Source organism: Natrix helvetica (genome assembly GCF_964273705.1).
Source record: "Natrix helvetica genome assembly, chromosome: 1".
In the NCBI taxonomy this organism is placed as follows: domain Eukaryota; kingdom Metazoa; phylum Chordata; class Lepidosauria; order Squamata; family Natricidae; genus Natrix; species Natrix helvetica.
Window position 1 is genome coordinate 88,320,574 of NC_138548.1, and position 18,082 is coordinate 88,338,655.

Below are 18,082 nucleotides of genomic sequence, written 5' to 3' on the forward strand. Positions count from 1 at the left end.
GTCCCAAAGAACTCAGGGGGATGGAGGGCCATCTTGGATCTAAAGTGTCTAAATCAACACTTAGCATACAGAAGGTTCAAGATGCAGTCCCTCCAATCCATCCTAGAATGCACAAGGCAGGGGGATCTACTCACGTCAATAGATTTGAGGGAGGCTTACCTGCATGTCCCAATTCATTTGGCACACAGAAGGTTCCTGAGGTTCCACTACGACGGGAGGCATTACCAGTACAGGGCCCTGCCCTTCGGCCTCTCATCTGCCCCCAGGACCTTCACAAAGATACTGGCAGTACTGGCAGCCCACCTCAGGAACTGGCCGATTCGTCTAGAATGCTATCTAGACGACATCATTATTCACTCGTCCAGCCAAACTCAGGCGCGGAGAGACCTTCAGACAACCATCCAGACACTGGAGAAACACGGCTTCTCGGTGAACAGGGAGAAAAGCCATCTGGAGCCGACGACCCGCATCCAGCATCTCGGCACCGTCATAGACTCCAAGACCTGTCAGGTATTCCTGTCGCCAGACAGGATGAAAAGTCTCCAAAGCAAACTCTTGATGTGCAAAAGGAACAGGTCAGTGCCGATCTTGCATCTATCCCAACTTCTGGGAATCATGATTTCGTGCATACAAGTGGTTCCCTGGGCCAGACTCCATGCCAGGGAACTGCAGTGGTTCTTCCTGCCAATGCAGAGGGCCCAAACCAGCAACTCACTACGAAAGGTAATCTTGCCACCCAAGGTGATCCGCTCCCTTGCCTGGTGGAGAACAGCAGCAGTGCGAAAAGGGTCTCTTTTCAAGGAGCCCGAAAGACTAGTAGTGACAACCGATGCAAGCCTGTTGGGCTGGGGAGCACATTGTCAGGGCCAACTTGCTCAGGGCACGTGGACACTGAGGGAGGCGGGCCACAGCATAAACTGGCTGGAACTGAGAGCGGCCCGCCTCGCACTTCGTCAATTTGCTCCTCACATTGTGGGCCATCATGTACTGTTACTAACAGACAATGTTGCTACAAAGGCCCACGTCAACAGGCAAGGCGGCACACACTCCAGAAGCCTCATGCGAGAGGCAGAGGCACTGGGCAGATGGGCGGAGAGGCATCTGGCGTCCATCAGATCGGACCACATAGCGGGAACAAGCAATCGGGAAGCGGATTGGCTGAGTCGGCAGACGATCGATCACTCCGAATGGAGACTGCATCCAGACATCTTCAGTCAGATCGTGGAGAAATTCGGCGAACCGCAAGTAGACCTCTTTGCCACACACAACAACACACATCTACCCTGATTCTTCTCCCGTTATTACACTCCTCTAGCAGAGGGAACGGACGCCCTGAGGAGCCGTTGGCCCCCGGGCCTTCTGTATGCCTTTCCGCCGTTGCCTCTCATTCCACACGTAGTGTCAAAACTGTTAACAGAAAAGGCAGAACTACTACTTGTGGCGCCTCACTGGCCCAGGAGGTCCTGGTACGCCGACCTTGTCAGTCTCTCCATTCGGAACCCGTGGAGAATACCTCAGGAGCAAATCTCCCTCAGCCAGGGCCACATCAGTCATCCGGACCCCCAGTGGCTAGAACTAGCCGTCTGGCACTTGAGGGGGATCTCCTGAGGAAACAAGACTTCTCTGACAAGGTCATCCAAACTATCCAGGCGTCCAGATGGCCTTCCACCAATAGGATATATGAGGCCACATGGAACGCATTTTTGACCTGGTGCGGCAAGAACGGTGTTCAGGACACTTCGGCCTCAATTCCTAACCTTCTTGACTTTCTCCAGGAAGGGTTGGACAGGGGACTAGCGCCTAACACGCTCAAAAGACAGGTGGCGGCGCTGTCCACCATCCTATCCTGTCATTCACGTCGTTCCTTGAGCCAACATCCTCAAGTCAAAAGCTTTCTGAAAGGTGCGGTGAACATCTGCCCCCAGGTGGTTCATCGTTATCCCTCCTGGAGTTTGCCCTTAGTATTGAAGGCCCTCACTGGGGGCCCCTTTGAGCCATTACGTAAGACCAGTCTCCGTCATTTGTCTCTCAAGACGGTTTTTCTTATAGCCATCACGTCCGCACGCAGAATATCCGAACTAGCTGCACTGTCTGTGCGGGAGGATCTTTGCATAGTACATACTGACAGAGTCATTCTAAGAATTGATCCCACTTTCATACCAAAGATGAATACACACTTCCACAGATCACAAGAAGTGATCCTACCCAACTTCTGCCCTAAAGCAATTCATCCAACTGAAAAGCTTTGGCATAAATTGGATGCGTGGAGGGCAGTGCGCATTTACATTAAAAGGACCAAGGAATTTCGCCATTCCGAATCGTTCTTTGTATCCTTCTTGCCTGGGTCGCTCGGTCGTAAAGTGTCTGCACACACGATCGGACGCTGGTTGAGGGCCTGCATCAAACTTGCCTATGAGCACCAAGGCAAGGCAACTCCTCGCAACATGACAGCGCACTCAACAAGGAGCGCAGCGGCCTCAGCGGCATGGGCAACCCAGGCTTCCATCCTTGATATCTGCAGAGCGGCCACGTGGGCTTCGCCTACAGCATTTATCAAAAACTATAAAATAGACACCTTTGCCTCGGCAGAAGCCTCCTTTGGACGAAGGGTTCTACAGAAAGTTGTTGAGGCTTCAGACTCGTTAGAATCTACCCGCCCTGGGACACAATAGCTTGGGTATGTCCCATGCTTGGACTGTCCAAGCAGCGCACAGGAGAAAGACCGTTGTCTTACCTGAACGGTCGTTCTCTGGGCGCTGCGGGACAGTCCAACCCCACCCAGGGTTTGTGATGAAGACTATGACATTGAGGATCTACAGTCAACAGGTCTACGTTCCAGGTCTTCGTTTTTAAAACTGAATTGCAGAGGCAAAGGGAGGCGTGGTCAACAATAAAAAACTCACTCAGTCCTAGGGCAGTTAGACTGTGTTAACCCATGCTTGGACTGTCCCGCAGCGCCCAGAGAACGACTGTTCAGGTAAGACAACGGTCTTTCTCTGGACTGGTGGATCTCCCCGGCCATCTCTCAGGGGTCCCTCTTCAGGGAACCTCCTCGTCTAGTAGTTACGATGGACGTGAGTTTGACGGGTTGGGGCGCTCACCTGGAGAATCAGATAGCTCAGGGTCTCTGGTCCGACTCCAACCTTTCCCACAGTATGAATTGGCTAGAGTTGAGGCCCATCCATCTAGCTCTCCTTCAGTTCCAATCTTCAGTTCACAACACACATGTGCTAATTCGGACAGACAACACAACAGCCAAGTCGCATGTCAACCGCCAGGGGGGGACGAGAACGGTTTCCTTCATGGAGTCTGCCTTTCACCTAGGGATCTGGGCGGAAGCCAGCCTTCTCTCTCTCCACGCCGAATACATCTCAGGCTCCAACAACACCAGAGCAGACTGGTTGAGCCACACAACAATCGACCCTGTGGAGTAGACCCTCAACCGTCGCATCTTCAAACAGGTGTCAACCAGGTACGGGACCCCAGTGCTAGATCTCTTCACAACAGCATCCAACAATCAGCTGCCCAGGTACCTGTCTCGCTACATGACACCAGGCGTGGAAGGGATGGACGCCTTAAGGTGCAGGTGGCCCCACAGTCTCCTGTATGCCTTCCATCCCTTCCCCCCTGATACAGAGGGTCATTCAGAAAATGATAGAGGAAGAGGCCGAACTCATCCTACTCGCCCCCCATTGGCTGTGTCGCCCATGGTCGCGGACCTAGTCAACCTCTCAGTGGGCCCAGCGTGGTGTCTCCCTCTGATACTGTCCCTTCTTCACCAGGGATCCATTCACCAGCCTGACCTCTCTTGGCTCCGCTTAACCGCATGGAAGCTGAGCGGGCGGTCTTGAGGGCAGCAAACCTTTCTGAGACTGTAATTCAAACTATTCAGGCTTATTGACACCCAGCCACTAATAGAATCTACGAATCAACATGGCAGACTTTCAGCACATAGTGTCTTTCTAGAGAGGTTTCGCCCCTGGAGGCTTCGGTCCCCCAGGTTTTGGAGTTCCTGCAACAGGGGCTAGATAAGGGACTTGTGTCAAACACCTTATGGAGGCAGGTGTCGGCTCTCTCTTTGGTTCTCTCACTTCACTGGGATGAGCCTCTCTCCTTGCACCCTCATGTACGCCACTTCATTATGGGCATGTCTAATCTCTGCCCTCCTATCATTCACCACTTCCCCTCATGGGATTTAACCAAGGACCTTGACTTTCTCACTGGACCACCCTTCGAGCCTCTCAGGTCAGCCTTCCTGTATCACCTCACATTAAAAACAACCTTTCTGGTGGCCATCACGTCTGCACGATGTGTCTCAGAATTGGCAGCCCTTTCCATCCATTCCGACTTGTGTGCCTTTCACTCAGACCACGTGGTCTTTCGACTTGATCCCACCTCTGTTCCAAAAGTCAATTCGGCTTTTCATCGGTCTCACTCTACCGAATTTTTGCCCTAATCCTTCTCACAGTCTCGCATGCAAATGGCACAAGTTAGATGTAAGACATGCTCTTAAGATCTATATTGCCAAGATGGCCGTCTTCAGGCGCACCGAAGCACTCTTCATGTATTTCCATCCCACAAACAAGGATCTTCGTTGGGTGAGGGCCTTTTACCAACCGCCTTGAAAGAGGCGGTGGTGAGACCCCTGCTCAAGAAGCCTTCCCTGGACCCAGAGGAGCTAGCAAATTATCGTCCTGTCTCCAATCTTCCTTTTCTAGCGAAGGTTGTTGAGAGTGTGGTGGCTCAACAGTTCCCGCGTCACCTGGAGGAAGATGATTATCTAGACCCGCGCCAGTCCGGCTTCCGGCCCGGTCACAGTACTGAGACGGCCTTGGTCGCGTTGGTGGATGATCTCTGGAGGGCAAAGGATGGGGGTTGTTCCTCCATCCTTGTCCTATTAGATCTCTCGGCGGCTTTCGATACCATCGACCATGGTATCCTATTGCGCCGTCTGGAGGGGTTGGGGATCGGAGGCACCGTATTGCGGTGGTTCCGCTCCTACCTCTCTGGCCGGACGCAATGTGTGTTGGCAGGGGAGCAGAGGTCGACCCCGAGGCCCCTTACTTGCGGGGTCCCTCAGGGGTCGATCCTCTCACCTCTCCTGTTCAACACATATATGAAACCGCTGGGCGAGATCATCCGTGCTTTCGGGGTGGGATACCACCTGTACGCTGATGATACCCAGCTGTACATTTCCACCCCAAAACACCCCAACGAGGCCGTCGAAGGGATGTCCCGTTGTCTGGAAGCCGTGCAGGTCTGGATGGGTGACAACAGGCTCAGGCTCAACCCCTCCAAGACAGAGTGGCTGTGGCTCCCGGCTCCCCGATACAACCAGCACATTCCATCGCTGGCCATCAGGGATGAACAATTAGCCCCGGTGGAACGGGCACGCAATTTGGGCGTCCTCCTTGATGCCCGGCTGACTATAGAAGATCATGTGGCAGCCGTGGCGAGGGGGACGTTCCACCAGGTTCGCCTGGTGCGCCAATTGCGTCCCCTTTTGGACCGGGGGGCCCTGTGCACAGTCACTCACGCGCTGGTGACGTCTTGTCTGGACTACTGTAATGCTCTCTACATGGGGCTCCCCTTGAGGTGCACCTGGAGACTGCAGTTGGTCCAGAATGCAGCCGCGCGGGTAATCATGGGGAGATCGAGGTTCTCCCATATAACACCTCTCCTGCGCGAGCTGCACTGGCTTCCTGTGGCCTACCGGGTGCGCTTCAAGGTGTTAGTCACCATCTTTAAAGCGCTCCATGGCATAGGGCCTAGTTATCTGCGGGATCGTGTCCTGCCCCATACATCCCTGCGGCCCATTCGCTCACACAGAGAGGGCCTTCTCCGGGTGCCGTCCTCTAGAGACTGTCAGAGGGCGGTGCCCAGGAGTAGGTCCTTCTCTGTGGCGGGTCCCACCCTTTGGAACGACCTCCCCCCAGACATCAGGACAACAACCGATCTCCGCTCCTTCCGCAGTAAACTGAAGACCCACCTGTTTCAGCTAGCCGGCCTGGCATAATCTCGACAACTGTTCCACCCCTTGGTTAATTTTAATTGTCAATGTTAGCTTTTAAACTTTTATTCTTATTGGGGTTTTAACTTCCCTGATTATTGTATTTATTTATTTTTACCTCCTCCTTTGTAGTCTGTAGACCGTTGCTTGTGTACGTCGCCCCGAGTCCCTGTGGGGAGAGGGGGCGACTAATAAGTCTGATTAAATAAATAAATAAATAAATAAATAAATAAATAAAGGCTTCTCCATCTATGGTTGGGTGCTGGATCCGGTGAACCATAACTAGAGCTTACCTGGCATACACCACACGCCTCCATCCAACATCATGGCGCATTCCACACCCAGCGCAGCTACATCAGCAGCGTGGACAACGCAGGCCTCAGTGGAAGAGATCTGCAAGGCAGCCACCTGGGCGACTCCTTCCTTTATCCGCCATTATAAGGTGGAAAGATACGCTTTGGCGGATGCAACATTCGGACGGTGGGTCCTTCAACAGGTTCTTCCCTCTTCAAGCCCAGTCTCATTCCCATCTGGGGACACGCCCAGCTTTGGTACGTCCCATGCATGACCGCTGTCTCCACCAATGTTGGAGAATGGGGCGTTGGTTCTTACCTGATACGCCCCTTCTCGAGGCAGGTGGAGACAGCGGTCGTTTCCACCCTTTTGGTCCTAGCCTAGTTCGCGGAGGGAGTTCTGGGTGCTATACTAGAGCATCGGAAGATTGAAAGCAGTTGACTAACTCACAGAAGTCTACTTATTTCCTTCGTCACAAAAGCGGGAGGACACTCCTCAGAGGCAATGACATCACTTTGGTAGACTCAGTTCTATTACTGACTGGTTACTGGTTACTGACTGAATTAACCCATGCATGACCGTTGTCTCCATCTGCCTCGAGAAGGGGTGTATCAGGTAAGAACCAACGCCCCATTCTTGTAAATATGATAGGCAATATACTTCATTATCAAATTGCAGCACCTGGCTTCAGTGAGAAGACACATTCAGTGGCTTTCATCAATTAGCACTGCCTTTCCTGAGAATAGGTGGGAACCAGGCACTATATCTCTGTAGACATCCCAAGCCATTTGAGCAGCAGTGTTCAACTCATCCCCCTCTCAGAATCAGAAAAGGGCAAGATATAAGTATTTTGCTGAGCTCATCAGTAAGGCTTAGCAAAATGGAGACCTGTTGACTGGTTATGGTATCCTATTTTTCCTTGTTGGGAAACTACAATTTGCCCAGATAATTCCACAAAATGATGCATGCAGACTCATAATTATTCAGGTTATTTTGTCCTAAACCTTCCTTTCTATTATTTGTTTTGGTACATCCAGGTGTTATTATGGGAGCATTATGTGGAATGCTCCTTCGAATGGCAGCTCCTATTAATCCTGATGTCGTCATGTTGATAGCCTTCCCAGGAGATATTTTGATGCGGATGTTGAAAATGTTGATCCTCCCTTTAATTATCTCAAGTTTAATCACAGGTGAGATATATTACAAATAACTGGAATTTCATATCTTGTGAAAAGTAAAGACTTTTAGGATCATGCTGACCGCTTTTCAGAGTTTAATAATTTTTTCCCCATAATTCAGCACTAGTGTATCCTTGGTAGGAAAATCAATAAAATTAATCAGTACTTTATACTTATGTTTATAAAAACAGATGATACTTCATTTCTAATGAACTGTACTTTATAGAATTCTGAGACAGTGAATGGCAATTCATTATTAAGGATTAGAATGTTACAGTTATTAATTTTTAATGCCATTGAGTGATGTTGCTTCCTCACTATTCCCTTCTCTGATGTTCTCTCTGTTCAATCACAGAAATTCCTTTTGAGTCTAATTATTGATGACTCTAATGACACAGAATTAAAAGTGAAATTGCCTCTATTAATCTGAGATTGTCAGAAGATATCATACCTCAGGAAGACTACAATATCTAGGCCACAAACAAAAATCTGGATGACCACTAGATAAGAGCAAAGAGTTTGCAGTTTTTATGTGTTCTTGCTGACATCTAGTGATCTTCTAGTAGGCATATATCGTACACCTACTTCAGAGGTACTATCAAACAAAGCACCTTGAATGAAAAATATCACATTGTACAAAAATAACTTGTATGAAGCAATGTTCCAGGTATATGAATAATATATATATAAGTTCACAGGCCTAAAGGTATTTCTTTAGAAGTATTTCCTCACTAAATATAGTGAGACTGATTTCGGATGAATTTGCATAGGATTTTTAGAAACCATGGAGAATCAATTATTCAAAGGAACAACTTGCCTCCAGAGGTTTTGGGTGTTCCAACACTCAAGGTTTTTAAGAAGAGAGGACAAACATTTGTCTGAATGTTAGCAAACCTTTTTGGCACTGAGTGCCGAAATGGAAGCGCGCACACGCAGGAGAGCACCAGAAACTGGAAGAGCAGTTCCCCTGAGCTGAGCTTCCAGTTTTCAGCATGTGGTCACCTGGTCTTCCAGTTTCTGGCACACATGCAAATGCAAAGGCCAGTTGGCCAGTGCGCATTTGCTCGCTGAAAACCAAAAGCTCAACTTCCCAGCAGGTGCATGCACGCCGGGGAGCTGTCCCCACGCTGTGAAGATCAGCGAAGACCATGTGCGCCAGAACCCGGAAGAGCAACAGGTGACAGCTGGCATGCCCGGAGAGATGGCTCTGCATGCCACTTCCGGTACACGTGCCATAGGTTTGCGATCACTGGTAGAGGGTCTCCTGCTTGAGCAGGGAGTTGGACTAGAAGACCTCCAAAGTCCCTTCCAACTCTGTTATTCTGTTACCTTATTTTAATTTAACTGATCGATTACTTTTATTTTAATTTAACTGTATATTGATATTCATTGATATACATCAATCATTTAAGATACCTTAGAGATTTACAGGTATCTAAATTGAATTATTGTACATATTTATCCTTGGTATTTTTTTATAGAAACTGTTATGTAGGACTTTCTGTATCAAAATCATATATAGGAAAAATAAAGAAAATCCATACTATTATATTAGCTTGTGAAGTATACTGATCAGTGAAAATGTCCAAAATGCAACAGCAAGAGGGTATACTTATTTGCAAAATGCTAATCATAAGAAATATGCTTGGTCATTATGCAGGTTCGCAATAATCAAGAAGGTACTATTTGTGTCTCAATTCTTCCCAATTCAATTCTGGTTACAGGGCTGTCTGGACTAGATGCTAAGGCCAGTGGTCGATTGGGGACGAGAGCTATGGTATATTACATGTCCACAACAATCATTGCTGCTATCCTGGGAGTGATCTTGGTGTTAGCCATTCATCCTGGCAATCCAAAACTCAAGAAGCAGCTGGGAGAAGGAAAGAAGAATGACGAAGTATCCAGTCTTGATGCTTTCTTGGACCTTATTCGAAACTTGTTCCCTGAAAATCTTGTGCAAGCATGTTTTCAACAGGTAAAAGCTGCGTGTTTCTTACAGGAATATAATATGCATGTTAACTATGAAAACATCCTTAAGTGAAATAAGTTGAACAGAATAATCACTGCACATGTCATTTGCTTTACCAATTTGATACCTTTATACATAAAACATATTTGAATGATAACTGACAAAGCTTCTGTTTGAATCTTTATTGGATGAGCTGCTCAGTCTGCAAAAATCATCTTTTTTTAAACTGATGCCTTCGTTTCTAGTGAAAGCTATGCAACTTCCCTCTGGATTCTGATTTGTTTTATTAAATTGGAACCTTAAAATCTGGATCTAGTCTTGTCTGAACTATAACCAGAGCCCCAAAGGTGCTTTTTCAGGAGGTAACTGGACTTTCTTGATTTTTTTTTTCTTTTGAGATGTTTCGCTTCTCATCCAAGAAGCTTTTTCAGCTCTGACAGGATAGTGGGGAACAGAAGGATTTATATTCCTTGCAGACAGCTGGTCATTTGCATCCTTTTAAAGGGTCATTGAAGCACTTGGAGGTTTATCTGTGCCCTCAGGGTCACCTGAATAAGGCTCCTGGTTCTTATGGTCTGCAATTTTTTCCTCTGGAAATCCATTCCTATTCCCATACCATTCAAAGGATGTTCATCCCAAATTGTATAGTTAAAAGTCTTCAAAAGAAAATATAAGAAAATCCAGTTGCCTCCTGAAAAAGCACCTTTGGGACAATCATGATCTGGATGACTGAGAATCTCTACAGACTATAACCAGAGCCCATTATTTGGGCAAAATATAGAGAAACATTTTCAATACATGCTGAATATTTAATTTATTCAAAGATTCATTCAAAGATTAAATAGACATGAACGTGTTTGCTCAAATGCAACCAAAACTGCTTAACTTTAATATGATGTATTTTTGATTTCATAAGAATATAGATGGCATTTTATCTATTTTCAATATCATCCAACAACATTATATCTTTATAACACATTCAAAATAAAAACTATTTATGTTTGATAACAAAATTTTGCGCCTCTTTTCTTAATCACGGTTTACAATTTATATCCAATTTATATCCAATTTTCCTTTTATCATATTGATACAAATATTACATTATTATCATTATCAGTCATTTATTTAAGAATAATTTGACTAAGTTTATATTACTTTTTCCCCCTTTTTCACCATTTAAAATTTATACCAAATTTTCTCTTATGAAACCAATATATATGTATACATTGTTATCATTATCAATTATTTATCTAATTTTATCCATTATCACTTCGTTTCTAACATAATGATCTAATTTTAACTAACTTTAACTAGTGTTTTGTTATTAGTTTTCATATCTCAACCAGTGTCTTTCCAGTAATAGTGTAGTTCTATTTCTTTTGCCATTTGTGGAATTAGTCTTCTGGTTATTTCCTTAATCAAATTTGTGTGGACATCTCTTCGCAACTTGTTGCTTGTTACATATTTTGTAAAATCTCGAGACTCTCCATCAGCTTCTTTAATCAGCTTATCTTTGGTTATGAGCTTTTGTCAAAGTTTCTCTTCTTAAGTCCATCAATTCTTCTCTTTTTTCTTCTTCTATACCTTGAAATCTGGAGTAGAGCGCCTTTCCATTTATCTTCCCTTTCCATGTTCCACTCTTTCCATCTCCAACCACACCCAGTTCACTGTCAATACTCACAATTATCTTGCCTCTTTGTTCATTTTTCCCTTGGGTTTTTAGAACTCTAACCTCCACTTTTTCCATTTGCTGGATATCTTCCATTTTTCCATCAGGTTTTACCACATTACAATTTATATTTTCAATATTTTCCAATCTCTTCTCAACTCTCTGTTATTTCTAATAATTTTTGAATTTCAAACATAATCTGTTGTAATGTTATGGTTTCTTTTTGGTGTCGTGCCATCCTTCCAGTTAGTAAACACTGCCACTCTAGTTTAAAAACAAAGTTTTGTTTTCACTTCTTTCCAGCTACCAAAGCGCATCCAAAGAGCACATGCATAAACAACCCGTGCTCTTCTCCTTATCTCTTCTATAAACAAGGTGAAGCCTTTGAAGTGCAAGGTCAAGATGATCAAAGAGAAAAAAGAAAAACAATGTTTCCAGGACTCAATCTCCAAGTGGCAGTGTAACTTCTTTTCCCTCTGAAGTTACTACCCTCTTTATATTCCTTTTATATCTTCTTTATGTTTCAGGCTTAGAAGAAACAAAATTCTTAAATGAAACAAAATGAAAAGAAAAAATCCATCCAAACCAGTATTGTAGAAATAAAGAAAAATATTTAATCCATAGGTAAAAAAGAAATAGAAGAAGAAAAACCGATACTTTCACTTTAAAAAATAGAAAATGTTTACAAAACTTCCATCCATAGAAAAAGAATAAAAAAGTATAACACACTGTCCAATAATGCTTAATTTTGCCACTTATTTTCTTTTCTTTACCAGTTTAGTTTAGCTTCAATCTTTTTTGGGTAGTCTTTTATAAAAATAAGATTTCCTCACCAGATGGACACACTTTCTCTTTCCGCTTTCCTCCCATTGCGAGCTGTCCCAACTTCAGCAGCTTGGGGGTGCTTATGTCGTTGGCAAGAAGAGATTCTCTTGGATCAATCAGGGACTTTGCAGTGTCCCTGAGATCAACAAGACCTACTCTTCCCTGTCACCGTCTCTTCGGGACGGTTTAGGTCCAGATGGACCGTCCAGTGGCAAAAGTATCGACTGCGATCTCGGAGCTCCGAGATCGCACATTGTGTCGTTGCAATGTCAGCTCTCTTCTGTGGTTTTGTTTTAAACTTTGGAATATTTGTTATAAAGGGACGTTAAAACAACTATAGTTATATGAAGGATGAGGTCTGATGATAGTAATATATATAAATATATCTGATGTAAAATATATAATTTGATATGAATCATAGGTGATGATGGTGGAAGGGATGCACAAAAGTTTTTTGTAGACTTGTACACTTTACAATCTGTAATGGAAGATGTTTTTATGGTGTTGTGTCTTGTTTGTTTGTGTTTATTTAAAAAATATAATAAACAAAGAATATAGATCCCTCCCCCTGTTTTTAATCAGGAATTGGGATACCTTGTGATTATTTGAACAATGTTATTTAGAAAAATCTGGAAGGCTATAGACTGCTCATTTCAGTATTCTGAAACTGTTAACAAGGTCAGGGTCACCAGTGTTGCAAAAAGTGAATGAATTTAGAAGTGTTAGATGAGTTTGAGGAAGTGCCAGAAACAGTAAAGAGCCAAATGATTGGTTTCTGAAGAATGAATGGTCTTTGATGAATGTATCTACCCAAGTAAGGTCTGAAATGTTTTTGGATTAGAAAGATGGTGAGAATTCTCTATTGTTGTTTACTCCGTTCTTACAAATAAGTAAATACTTTAGACTAAGGTGACTTTCCTGAGAAAAATACATTAGTATGACTTTCTACTAATGTTGTTGTTAGTTGCGAAGTCGTGTCCGACCCATCGTGACCCTTATGGACAAGGGTCCTCCAGGCCTTCCTGTCCTCTACCATCCTCTGGAGTCCATTTAAGCTAATGCCTACTGCTTCGGTGATTCCATCCAGCCACCTCATTCTCTATCGTCCCCTTCTTCTTTCGTCCTCCATCTCTCCCAGCATAAGGCTCTTCTCTAGTGAGTCGTTCCTTCTCATTAGGTGGCCAAAGTATTTGAGTTTTGTCTTCAGGATCTGGCCTTCTAAAGAACAGTCAGGGTTGATCTCCTCTAGGACTGACCGGTTTGATTACCTTGCATTTCAAGGGACTCGCAGGAGTCTTCTCCAGCACCATAGTTCAGAGGCCTCAATTCTTTGGCGCTCAGCCTTTCTTATGGTCCAACTTTCACAGCCATACATTGCAACTGGGATAACTATAGCCTTGACTATACGCACCTTTTTTGTCAGGGTGATGTCTCTGCTTTTTAGTATGCTGTCTAGATTTGCTTAAAGGTTATATGATTTGGCTTTTTATTATCTATGCTTTGTGCCATACTCACCAAGAGATGCCCTTGAGCTCTTTTCTCCCATTTCTCTCCTGTTAATTTGTTTAGCAGTTACATGAATTATTTTATAATGTAATGGACAAGACCTGCTGTCAACCTTTTTTCAGTTGTCTCTAAAGGCGTCAGTTTAGGAATTAAAACAGTGTATTTATCTGACTTGTAGCTCTAAGCTTATCCTTTCTGCCTGGAGGGTAGGGAAGGAGCAGAACCATCAAGAGACACAAATTCAGACAGGGATGCCAAAGTCAAGACGACAGCTGCAATGGGGCAATCAAAACTCTCTCTGGTATTTATGTGCGCCCATATATTAAAAAGTATTTTTTCCTTTCAGTATATTATATTTTATTGGCTGCTGGAAAAAAAAAGGGGTTAATAGGCCAAGCGGGAAGTTAAACATCAATTACACAAGTTTCTTTTTTTAAGTTTCAAGCAATTCTAATTTTAAGGAGCACAATTTTCATATTCACAGAATCGTGGAAAAAAGAAGTATAGGGAAAGCGTAGGAGTGGTATCCATTTAAAATGCTAAACTGGTCTTCCCCTTTCTAGCTAATTGCATTTGACACAAAGTGAATAAACCGTTGGGCTCCTGAAAAGCTGCCTAATGAGATAATAGGCTGAGTGGGAGGCAAAGCAAGCTGCTTCTTATACTATATTAGCATCAACACTTCTTTTTTAAATTGTTTGCTACTCATAATGTTATATTATCCTTCCAAACTATTCATTTCAACTCTTTCATTGCTTCACTATTCAGATTCCTATTTATCCTATTCCGGTTTATTCAGATTCCTGTTATTGATATTTTAACCCACTAGCACACCAGCTTTGACTGATGGATCTGTATTCACACAATAAATTCTCGAAGCACCAAACAATTAAAATTGAAACAATAAATGAATTGCACAAACACTTAACAGTAAGAGTGACAATAGTACAGAAAGCAAAACAAATCCTACCAAAAAAGAAAATGAGTCAATCCACGAGAAGGCACCACATTTAAGGAACTGAAAGTGTTTTACAAAGGAGAGAAAAGTTTGATTTGCATGGCATAAGGTAACGGTTTTAAATCTGCAGAGGAACAGAAACTGGTAAACAAAAGAAAGCTCATTAAATTTTTGAGAATTTTGAGAAAATACAGTGTTGAGTAATACATGACAAAGAAGATTCTACTTTGCTCTTTTGAATGCTGTTTAGAAGATTTGGAATGAGGGAGCATATGCTGAAACAAAGATCAATTCAAGGCACAAATAACCACATTTAGGAGTGCTCTTCATTATAGTTGTGTATTTCCTGAGGTGTCATTTACATAGAGGTCATTCTACCACCACCCCTCCTCCGTGTTTTTAACCAGGTCTGCTTGTGATTTAGAAATACTTTTGGATCCAGACTTGAGTTATCCTCATTTTAATAATAATAATAATTTTAATTATTTAATTTAATTAATTTTAATTTATTAAATTTATAGACCGCCCCCTCTCCCCAGAGGGACTCGGGGCGGTGTACAGACCACAATAAAACAATATACAAACTTAGATAATTATAAATACCCATTAAAACAAATTATATGATAGGCTGTACAGTTATAGTTAAAAATTAAAACAACCTAAAAAATCTATCCCTAAACATTTAAAATTTAAAATATAGGCTAGAGGGACACAAAAGCTACAGTTAGGCCAGGCCAGCAAAGTTAAACAGGTGGGTCTTAAGTTTTTTACGGAAGGATATGTAATTTAAATATTACAGAAGTAAAATCATTTGTGGTGAATATCACATCAAGTGTGCTTTTGCATTTTAGTTACCACAGTAGCTTGCTTACCTCTTTTATGATATGCTTTAAATAGGCTGGACACATGCCGCTCCTTGACCTATTTCTTATGTGTGAAGGTGTAATCTAGTTATGGTATCAGCAGATAACAACGCCTGGCTGGCCCTGGAAGGCCCCTTGGGATATTGGATGGGACACCTTCAAAGAATATCAGAGTTGTAGGCCAGAGTGGGTAATTGAAAGCCATTCTAAAAGAAAGCAGCTATAAGTCGCTTATACTCTCTTATCAGGAAAATACTTATTGCTAAGTCCAAAAACAAGGTGGAACAATTCAGGCAGTGCTTTACAAGTAGTCCTCAACTTACAACAGTTCATTTAGTGACTGTTCAAAGTTACAATAGCACTGAAATAGGAGACTTATAATCATTTTTCACAGTTACAACCGTTGCAGCCTCCCCAGGATCACAAATTCAGATGCTTGGCAACTGGTTCACATTTATGATAGTTGCAGTGTCCTGGTGTTCACCTTTTGCAACCTTCTGACAAGCAAAGTCAATGGGGAAGACAGATTCATTTAATGAACATGTTACTAATTTAACAACTGCAGTGATTCACTTAACAAATGTGGCAAGAAAATTCATAAAAATGAGGCAAAACTCACTTAACAAATTTCTCATTTAACAGCATAAATTTAATGTGGTCGTAAGTTAAGGACTACCTGTATTTGTTTACACCCAACAGTCAGAATCTAAACCCTTAGTTCTCCCAACATATAGATATGCTATGGAAGATGCTAGGAAGTGGCTAGCTTTACTTTTTTCTTCTGTCTCCTATTCATCTCTGGGCTGGGCTATCTTGGGCTATCTCATCTCATCTCCTTTCTGGGATGTTCTCCCTCCTTCCTGGGAAACCTTCCTGCTCTCTTCTTCCTTGTCATTTCACTATAGCACATCACACCAGCTCCTCTTCTGTAGGCATCATCTCTCACAGTTATGCCCATGTACTGATAAGAGGTCAAGAGTAACTTGAAGCTACTTTTTCACTTTCAGTTTAACCATACTTGTAGTCTGTGGAGATTCTCAGTGATCCAGATCATGGTTGTCCCAAAGGTGCTTTTTCAGGAGGCAACTAGACTTTCTTGTTTTTTTCCTTTTGAAGACATTTCTCATTCAAGAAGCTTCTTCAGGAAAGTGTCAGAGCTGAAGAGGCCTCCATTCCCCATATCCTGTCAGAGCTGAAGAAGCTTCTTGGATGAGAAGCGAAACATCTTCAAAATAAAAAAACCAAGAAAGTCCAGTTGCCTCCTGAAAAAGCATCTTTGGGATGAACATATTTGTAGTTTTAATGAGACTTGAAGAAAAACTTCAATAACAGAGGAGAATCCGTGTCTTCAGAAGCCCTCAGAATGGTGTTTATGTTCTGATTCATAAAAATCTGCAAAAATGGCTGCCATCTTATCATCATGAATTATATAAACAGTATCCAGAGACTTTTGGAGTTCCTTGAAAACTAATGCAAAGTAAATACTTATGTAACCTTGATTTATTTATTTATCTTATTTGTATACCCATCCACCTCATATGAAAGTAACACTGGACGGCATACAGCACTAATTTAAAAAAAAACTGCATGCATAAAAGCAGTTACAAAGATAAAATAACTATAAAAATGCATATACAGTAAGCCAGAAGAGAGTGATATTTACCACCATCAGGAAGCCATAGCAAAATCTCCCTGGTCCCTTGAGGTCTGGTAACATAGTCAGGACTTGAAAGAGTTGTAGAACGTTGAGAGAGATGAAGCTAATGTCACTTCTGGGACTCCACATGTCAGGTATTGTGGAAGAGAAGGCACACCTCCTGGGACCTGCCAGATATATTGTACTGGTTCAGTTAAAGGGACTAAACTCTCTAGTGTCTGTAAATTGAATATTGTCCTAAAACATTTCAAGGAGTACTAGCTAGAATTTGGGATATAAAATGTGTAGTGAACACATTTCACAAGCACATTGAAGATGTTACTGACATTTTAGCTTTCACTCACTCTAAAATAACCAGGAGAGAAAGAAAAAAGAATTGCTATACAATAGTTCTATTCTCTCTTTGTGCTTACTATTCTTCTGATATAGAGAGAATACTTCTGAAGATCTGCTATCCGGTAGAAGTTTTTCTATACAATGAAGAACCTAGAAAATAGAACTTGGAAATTTTTGGAAAGTTTCCATTGATAGAACCTCCATGCCCATATTGACACAAGGATATATTAGATATAAAATTTTCTACCTTTAAAAAAAAATACTTTAAATATAAATTTAAAATATTGATCCTTTTATTCTGCAAGCTATCCAAATACACTATATTTCCAAAAGTATTCGCTCACCCATCCAAATAATCAGAATCAGGTGTTCCAATCACTTCCATGGCCACAGGTGTATAAAATGAAGTACCTAGGCATGTATACTGTTTTTACAAACATTTGTGAAAGAATGGGTCGCTCTCAGGAGCTCAGTGAATTCCAGCGTGGAACTGTGATAGGATGCCACCTGTGCAACAAATCCAGTTGTGAAATTTCCTCACTCCTAAATATTCCACAGTCAACTGTCAGCTGTATTATAAGAACGTGGAAGTGTTTGGGAACGACAGCAACTCAGCCACGAAGTGGTAGGCCACGTAAACTCGTCCAACATCAGTGTGTGACCTTACAAATGCGCTTCTGGAAGAATGGTCACAAATTCCCATAAACACACTCATAAACCTTGTGTACAGCCTTCCCAGAAAGGTTATAGCTGCAAAGGGTGGACCGACATCATATTGAACCCTATGGATTAGGAATGGGATGTCACTTACAGTAAG

General features: G+C 42.9%; 1 protein-coding gene across 2 annotated transcripts in view; it reads left to right on the plus strand.

Moving 5' to 3' along the window:
- Positions 1 to 18,082, plus strand: part of SLC1A2 (solute carrier family 1 member 2) — a 121,254-nt gene that overhangs the window by 74,058 nt on the left and 29,114 nt on the right. For both annotated transcript variants that reach the window (XM_081949059.1, XM_081949060.1), the window contains exons 3-4: positions 7,342 to 7,494; positions 9,207 to 9,457. In XM_081949059.1, the coding sequence (XP_081805185.1) occupies positions 7,342 to 7,494; positions 9,207 to 9,457 (404 nt within the window). The remainder of the gene's footprint in view (positions 1 to 7,341; positions 7,495 to 9,206; positions 9,458 to 18,082) is intronic.